This window comes from Corvus brachyrhynchos, unplaced genomic scaffold (genome assembly GCF_000691975.1).
Source record: "Corvus brachyrhynchos isolate BGI_N302 unplaced genomic scaffold, ASM69197v1 scaffold101, whole genome shotgun sequence".
In the NCBI taxonomy this organism is placed as follows: domain Eukaryota; kingdom Metazoa; phylum Chordata; class Aves; order Passeriformes; family Corvidae; genus Corvus; species Corvus brachyrhynchos.
The window spans coordinates 8,397,657-8,406,856 of record NW_008237239.1 but is presented as its reverse complement, the minus strand read 5'-3'; the positions used below and the strand labels follow the sequence as shown (position 1 = coordinate 8,406,856).

Here is a 9,200-nt window from a genome sequence, read left to right as displayed (position 1 = left end):
CATCAGTACTCTCCCTGCAAGGAGAACAGAACCATGAAACCTCTGAGGTCAAGCAGGCTTTGAAAATGCTCATCATAGTGAGGAAAAAAGAGTAGATTGCTGTTCTTTGGAACTTTTTGTACATATACAGAAAGGAACCCCAGCACAAAAGGAGGCAAGGGATTTTCAAAAGCATGACATAAACCAAACTAAGCAGCCCAAAAACCTGAGAGGGTGCCAAACTAATTAACTCAAACAGGAAGACAATTCAAAATTTCTCCTTGTCTGGTTTTGCCATCCTACCAGTTAGCTTGGAATACTGGATGTGTTGGTAAACTGCAAAATTCTCTTGGGAATTATGTGGTTTTTGAACCAGAGCTCACGTTGTATTTTATGCTTGGCCTTATTTCTTCAGGAATTCTTACATGTCTGATCATGCAGCTATCTGATATTCTCCCCTATATGAAGAAGACAGTCAACAAGGTCAACAGATATAATTTTCATATTGCTTTATAAATGGTCTACATGAGAATCCTGATATAAAAAAATTATTTTTCTTATTCAGATTGAAGTTTAAGTAAGCTCTAAAGTGAACACCTAGAATAATTAGCTCATGCCGTTTCATTTTATTGATATTTATTGACTACCTAAGGGAAGAGAAAAGCTTCAATGTATGGATTATGCAGTAGATAGGGGTCACAGGTTTTATTTTTACCTTGACATTTACTCATTGTAGACAGTGGATCAGCTACTTAGACAAACATTCTTCAGCTTTAAAAGTTCAATCTCTAAACCTATGACACAGCTTTTATATGTTCCGAACACCAGCCTTTGCCATCGATCCTACATGAGGGATGGAGGCATTTAGCACATTGCAAGTAATCAAAAGGTCTCATGCAAAACAGCTCATACTGTAGCATTCAAACTGAAAGAAATTCTAAACAGTCCTGCTTTGTTCTTCAAGGCATTACCCCTGCTTGATCTGCAGCTACTGTTCCACTGCCTGAACATCTTCATTCTGAAAAATGACATTAGGGAAATACCTATACATGTACATCACAGATCATTTCCCATCGATTTTGGTTAAAAGCTAGAAAGTCTGCATAAAGAGTTGCCTTTGATGCCCTCTAACGAGCTTAAAAGCAGTAATAACCAACTCAAACTGCTAGAAATGACTGTGCATGTCAACTGCCTATCATTTCTCATGCATGTATTTTTGTTACCTTGATTGCTGGAATGGGCTTCTTTGGAACGAAGTGCTTTTTCTCGGGAAGCACAGCAGCCATGTTCTGTGCCTTCAGTTTAATCTTGTTCTCAGCTATGATCTTTTTGCGTTGCTCCAGGTAAGGTCCAAAACTGGGCAGTTTCTGAAACAAAAACCAGTAAACAGGATTATGCTTAGTAAGTGGGTGTAGTAAAAAGATGAGTCTGATCCCAAGGGTGAGACCTTAAGTCCGTGCTGACTGCAACTTGCTTCTTATTCAGGAAGCTGAAATTGAAATCAGTAAGACTGCACTAGAATGAGAAGTGAATAAAAACCAAATATGAACACTGAGATCTGACTTGGAAATATATACTGAATATTAAAATACTAATATTTCACAGGAGAAAAGTAGCTGAATTGCAGGTCAGCATACAACAGTCTATTATTTCCCCATTGCATACTCGCTTATATATAAAAATGTATCATGTTAAATAATTCAAATGTGTAACTTTATTTCTGTTTTATTTTATATTATGTGGAAAGGTATCATAAAATTATCAGTTTACTTAGAAGGGTTCCACCAGTATTTAAGATTATTTGTATCAATACCAGAATGTATCAATACATACTCTTAAAGCTTTCAAACATGTATGTGGCAGTGTGATAACAGAAGGCTGTTTTGACCTGTCAAAGTAAAGCTAACAAACACCAAATGAACTGAAACACATTATAATCTCCTAATTTACCTCTATGTCCCACTTGCAATCTTTTATGCAACATTTAGTCCTTGAACCCAATTAAGCAAACTAGAGGAAGATTTCACCGAATTGCAAAACTTGTATCTCACCCAAGAACATGAAAGAGCTGGATCAGATTTCCTAAAACACTCATCTTCCTGACAAAAAAATTCCTTTTGCTTACCTAGCAGAGGTATGGACAACTGTAGTGTGCCACAATCACAGATTTAGGTGAGCGAAAAATGATAGAAAAATGGATTTTTGCTTGATGCAACAGACGATGCCCTTCCTCCCCTGAAACTAGTTCCTTATTCTGCAGAAGTATTTTATCCACCTAACTAAAGCCTGTTCAGAAGCTACAGCAGTACTGCAGAAACCAGCAGGTAGTAACAAGGGATACATAGCCGGAGCAGCTGCTGGCATTAATTCACGCTAATAATACAACCTCAAAGAGCATATCGAACAAGATACAGTACTGCTGTGCTTATCAATTTTTTAAGAGGGAATTTCAATGTGAATTTTAAACCCCAAATTATTTAAAAATTTACAAATTATTATTTTTTAAAATGAAGCAAATCCAGAAGAGGTTACCCTGCTCTTCTGCTAATCCTTAGGTGAAAAATTCCTCAATGATCTCCGTCAGTCACAATACCCAACCTTGGGACCTCAGGCTTCTTGCTATGACAAACAAAAGCTTTCTTGGCTGCTGGGTTTTGGGCACTCTGAGCATACCGCCAGAGGGTGAGGTCCTTGAAACGCTCCCCTGCTTCTGAGACTTGGTTTGTGGTCTCAACATATTTTTAACAGCAAGTCAGCCTGAGCCTTGCCATGTCCCGGAGCTGTCCAGAGGAGGTGCCTCCCGCAGGCTGGGACTGAACCTTGCTCTGGGTCACAGCCACGGTCTGGGCAAAAGCAAGGCAGGACTGGGGGTGTTGCAGATCCCATGTGTCCCAAATGCAGAGGCAGCCAGAGTTTACCCACTGGCAGAGGGCTCTTATTTTGTCTGTTCAATGGGAACTTGGCTCCTGCATGTCATGTTCAAGGGCTTCCTTACAGACATCAAACTTTCCTTTCTGTGCAGTTGCTGTACATGAAATGTTCTAGGACATCTTAAAACCAGGCTTTGAGAATTCCAGCAAACAGCAGTAAGGTGGTGGCCTTACACACGGACAAATAAGACAATAAAAGCATAATTATTTTAAACAGCAAAATGAATAGAAGGAAGAATTTGTCTAATTTCAATCTAATCAATAGGTTCTAAAGCACACACACATAAACTCAATTCTCTATACGACTTAGAAAACCTAAAACTTTTAGCAGAATTCTAAAAAATAAAAAATTTGATGAAAAGTGTTCTTGTATGTCTACTAGGCTGAATCAATTAGAAATATATTTTTGGCTAAGAATAAGTAGTGGCTGTGTCACTGAGGAACTATTTCCTCTCCATAATTTATGTGCTGATGCCAACAACTTTGGCTTGAGAGGGCAGGAGACCTGATGACAAAGCATTTTTGGATTCTTTCCTGTCTGGCCAGGAATTGAATTGCTGACTTAGAGAGTAGGTAGCAAAGCTAATTTTGCTGAGGTTTTAACTGAAGTAGTAGAGAGAGGAGACAGTTGTTCACGACTTGACTGATTGAAGATCATCTTTGGGAACACCAGCCAAATCTTTGCAGAATAAATCCTTTACTTTTCTGTTCTCTTGATATACACCAAATATCCTAATTTCTACAGACAGAAACACTAAGAATATTGAAATTAAATAGGTGATCTAAGGAAAAGTGTGGGAAAAGAATCCATTTTTGTGTATAGGCAAAAAGGGAATTACAAAGGTTAATTAATTTTCATAGTTGTGAGATGGAAGCATTCAGATTTTTGTATCTAACATAGCTGCTAGCTGGAATGTACAGCAGGCATTTTGAGGTGTGCAATGCCTTCATTTCCATAATTCAGATGTTTTGTAATGACATGAGTGCAGTTAAATTAAACCATATAATCCACATATTTTAAAAATGAATTATGGTTAATCTAGAAAATGGCCATCCAACCTGCATATTTGCTGTGCGCTGCTGTTTTTCCATCAAGAACCTGGCTAAATGGAATTTAAGATAATTAAGGAAACATGTAGGTCTTGGTTCAGGCTTGGGCACATACACAATCAGCTTGCATTGACTTCACAGAAGGTGACTGTGTGCCATACAAATGGCCTGGTTATTTTGTGTTTGGGGTCTAGTAGTTCACAAGCAGCCAAGCCAAATTTCATTAAACAACACTGAAAACCAGCAATCTTTTCTATAGCAATAAATAATACATGAAAATGTAGCCTCAGGAGCTTAGGAAGGACTTATTGATGGTTCCCCTTATGAGTAATGCACAGACATAGGGAATGCTGAGGAGACTGCTTATTGTTCAGAGCTGCGGTTTCAAACATTTTGCAGTCAAAGGCCACATGAAATGGCAAAAAATATTTTAATGAAGTGTGTTACTGGATCCAGCAAAAGTGGAAAAATGTTGAAATAGCTGCAGAAGAGATGGGTATTTAAGAGATTTTAAAATTAAAATACCACTTTGTAGGGGATAACTTCCTAAGCACATGGGGGATATAACAACAAAATTCCCAATGAGAAGCATAAGTTCAGAGCTTGATGTGTTTAACTGTTTGCTTTTGAAATATTTATACAGTACTTTTATTTTTTTAATTTCCAGATATTCCAGTGTCACTAAACTCTCCATAAACTGATATCTTTGTCATATCAACATCTGCCTAGAAAAAACAATTAATATGACTATGTGGAGCATGGCAAGTGCTTAGAAGATTGCAACAAGCAGAGTAATTAGATAATTCTTGTCTACTTATATATCTGTATCAGTGATGTCTATAGCTGCATTATTTGTATCCATCTGTCTCTATATAGACATAATTCAGTGTGTTTCTACTGGAGGGATAACATCAAGAATGGAGTCTAAATAAATATATTAAGTGGAATTATTTCATTGTTTATAATTGCATTATCACAAAACTGGAAGCTTGAAATATTTTGCTGGAATATTTTACACAAAGAAAACAAAAATCCAAATCCTTCCCCCACCTCCACAAGCTGCCTTTTAAGTGATGAACTGTATAAATCTTCAGCAACATTGTGATTTTTGTTTCAGTACTTTCTCCAGGGATTCATCATTGATGAATTTGTTCTTACCAAAAAACCTAAATCCTGCTCATTTAAAGATAACAGTATCTTCCACTAAGCCTGTCTCTATTCAGATATAAAAAAGCATTACCCTGCCAATAGAGAACTGACAACTTAATGAATCAACAATGAAACCTTAAGCCAGAGAGCTTTAAGGTGAGTAAGTCTGTTTTGATTATAATTTATTCATGGATCAATCTAAAGGTAATTGAGCATATTATGAACTAAAAAAGCTTGTTTCCTAATGGCTAAAAGTAGAGAGAATCCTCCACTTCAGATTGCTGCAATTTTTATGGGCACACCAGCAAGCAGCCTACAGGCTGGTGAACAGGGCAGTGCAATAGGCATCAGACGACCCAGGCTTTATTTCTAACTTGGAAACTGATCTGATCCTTACTCTGGGAAAATCCATGTATGTCTCCATGATGTAGTCATGGGTTGCTTATTTGGGACCTGTCTGCTACTAAGGGGCTGGATGCCATCTACTGTTAGAAGACACAGATTTCAGCTGGCACAGTCTTTTGGGTTTGCATGGCAAGGTTTTGGTTGTGGGGTGGCTGCAGGGGTTCTGGGAGAAGCTTCTCCTGTGTCTGACTGAGCCAAGGGCAGTGGGATAACATGAATACATCAGTAAGAAAAGGAATATGAGGGAAAATGTGGCCCCGCTACTGAATGGAAAAAGAAACCTTGCAAGGGGCTGCAGAGGAGGCTGGGATACTGACACCTTCGCAGTCTTCACCTCCAAATCCAGCCCTCAAACGCCCCTGCCACTGGCCAGTGGTGGTAGTGCCTCTGGGATAACATGAATACATCAGTAAGAAAAGGAATATGAGGGAAAATGTGGCCCCGCTACTGAATGGAAAAAGAAACCTTGCAAGGGGCTGCAGAGGAGGCTGGGATACTGACACCTTCGCAGTCTTCACCTCCAAATCCAGCCCTCAGGAATCCTTGACCCAGGAAACCAGGGAGAAAGTCTGGAGAAAGAAAGACTTTTCCTTAGTAAAGGAGGTTTGGGTTAGAGACCATTTAGTCAAATTTGACATCCACAAGTCCATGGACTCTGATGGGATGCACCCACAAGTACTGAGGAACTGCCAGAGATCACTGCCATCTTGATCACTGTTGAAAGGTCATGGCAGTCAGGAGAGATGCCTGAGAACTGGGAGAAAGCAAATGTCACACCAGTCTTCGTAAAAAACAGGAAGCACACAGGGAACTACCAGCTTGTCAGCCTCACCGCAAACCCTGGACAGGCGATGGAATGGCTGATCCTGGAGGCCATCTCTAAGCACAGGGAAGACAAGAAAGCCATCAGGAGTAGTCAGCATGGATTCACCAAAGGAAAATCATGATTAACCAACCTGATTGCCTTGGCCCACGAGCCTTTTGTTATATTTTCTGTCCCCTGTCCAGCTGAGGAGGGGAGCAATAGAGCTTTGGTGGGCACTTGACATCCAGCCAGGGTCAGCTCACCACGCATGGTTAAGTATCATCATAAATCAAAAATAAGCAACAGCCCCCTATGGTACTCCAGTGCATTTGAAGTATATGCTAATGAGATGGCACCAAAAAGAACACTGGAACATAGCAATTTTAATTAAAAGATTTTCAGGGAAAAGTGGTCACAAGGTAAAGGAAGAACTTACATAAACAATTCTAGGGATCACTGGCTAATGGACATTTTGGGTAGCAGTATAAATTAGCCATGAGGTAATATATAAAAAAAATACTGCTTCTCTCACGTGTGAATTTCCCACATTGAATGTAATTATCTCACTCCTTTTATACTTGAGTGTTGTCTCCAGACTAAGGTATGAAGGTGTGTATGTGTTCATTCTCTAAATACCTCTTTTGCACTTTCAGCATGTAAACAATTTTAAGTGACACAATGTCCTTCATGAATCTGGAAATGAAACTGAAGCCAAATTGTCTTATTTCATGTACTTTATGTTTTTGAAGTGTGGAAGTCTCTACTTGCACATAGCAAAAATAGGTGAGAACAAGAATAAAGACTGAAAAATATCTGATGAACTGAACTGCTTAAAGAGAGTACAGATTGCACTGCTGAAATATTCTCTACTGGTCGCAGTGGAGATGCACCAAACAAATGTCCACATATTTATCTGCTATGTAAATAGATGTGATAATTGTCACAGCAAAACTTTGCCGAGCACTAGTGTGTTTTAGAAATCAAACAAGAGGTGACTCTTCTCTATGGCTTGTTTTTCTGAATAGATCTTTCTCTGAAATCACTTTAGCAACACCTTTCCCTCAGAGGACAGAATAAAGGAGGAGAAAATACAAATTCTTCAAATGATTGGAAAGAAAAAGGTGGTCAACTACCTTGGCAGAATCACGGAGTGGTTGAGATTGGAAAGAATGTCTTAAGGCCATCCAGTCCAACTCCCTGCTCAGAGCAGCATCAGCTACAGCAGGTTTCACCAGTTTGTCTATGGGAGGCAGTGTTGAAAGCCTTGCTAAAGGTAACACCTACTGCCCTCTAATCCACCAAGCCAGTCATTTTCCCCTCCGTAAATCCATGCTGACTACTCCCTTCCTAGGAAGAGCAGTTGATCTGTGGTTGGTTTTGCTATCCTCCCCAAATGCCACTTTCTTCTGTAAATGAGCAGAAAAGCTGGGCTTTACCGCTTTGCTGCCTTGGTGGGAGTACATCTGGGAAAGTTTCTCATTGGCTTCAGAGAACTGGGGAGACAAACAGCAAGGCAGATAAAATCTAAGAGTGAAACACCTTGGGAGGCTACACAGCCAAGTGACTACCTCAGTTAAAAGTGTGAAGATTACAGACAGAAATTAACAGCTTTGAGGAGAGTAAAATAGGTGAAGCAGGATCTCTGTAAGTCAGAGCATGATATGGAAAGGCAATCAGATACAGGAAACATTAACATTTAAGTGAGGTAGACAGTTGCCCTGCCCAAGAGCTACAAGAATTTAAATCAAGTTTGTATAGGTAATATTTTATGTCCTCAGTACAAAGGTTTTAGTAATGTTTAACCTCCATTTGTTAATGGAAAACTTCTCTATGTGATGTGTAAAGTTTTCCAGAGAAAGCAGTTACAATTTTAATCTTTTTTTCTCCCACTTGCTTGTGAATCCTTATTTATTCTTTCTGAAGTCTGATGTGCTCAAAATGGCTGCATATAATTGAATCCTTATTACATACTGCATGCATATGTAATACTTGCATGTACATACTTTACACTGTGCTACAATTTCCAAGCAGTAGTCTGCCTCCATCCTCTTGCAACTTTACAACAACAACAACAAAAAGATTACTATAAAGTTTCCTGAAATGGTATCTGCTTTCTTCCTTGTTCTCAAAGAATACAGTGAAATATGACTCCAACATTTCCGGACAGAAAGAAAACACAAGGTCCCAGTAACAAGAGCAGCACCAGTAACAACAACAAAATCTTGTCACAATGTCAAGGTAGCTTGTGTTCCTTTTGGGAAAATAAAAAAACCCAAAACCCCAGCAATAACACCAACAGCTGAATTCTGTTCCTCTGAAGGTGGAAAATAACACACATTTTCATATTCATAGATATATGGAGAGAATGTTTTGCGCAAGCTTTCCCCACAGGTAAAAAGCTTAACTAATGAAAACTATGTATGGCAATAGAGAACATGAAGCTGTGAGACAGGTAAAAAGCTTAACTAATGAAAACTATGTAGCAATAGAGAACATGAAGCTGTGAATTCTTATTCTGTTAGACATTCTTATTCTTCCAGGCATTCAAAGGTAAATCCTCTTACATAGCTGCTTTTCTCTGTGTCAGTCCCATACACTGCATGGTCAGAGCCCAGGGCAGGAAGGAACCATCCAGCTGGCACTAGGGCTCATGGCAACACCTCCAGCAGGGAGCCTGCAGGCGTCCTCCCCGCAGCATGTGGGCAGGAGCTGTGTCATGCAGAGGACGGGACAATTCACTCTACCCATTTCCACCTGATAGAGAGTTTCTTGGGCCAACATCAGTTGTTGCAGCCCCTGGAGCTGCTACAGTTATATTAGCAAGAACCCACAAGGACTTTGTCCCTTGTGTTAAAGGGTTCACACATTCTCATGGCTCTGTT

The 9,200-nt window shown here is 39.5% G+C and overlaps 1 protein-coding gene across 2 annotated transcripts in view; it reads right to left on the bottom strand.

The window, feature by feature from the left end:
* DPYD (dihydropyrimidine dehydrogenase) overlaps positions 1 to 9,200 on the bottom strand; it is a 348,239-nt gene that overhangs the window by 11,738 nt on the left and 327,301 nt on the right. For both annotated transcript variants that reach the window (XM_017729847.1, XM_017729848.1), the window contains one exon: positions 1,203 to 1,346. In XM_017729847.1, coding sequence (XP_017585336.1) covers positions 1,203 to 1,346 — 144 coding nt within the window. The remainder of the gene's footprint in view (positions 1 to 1,202; positions 1,347 to 9,200) is intronic.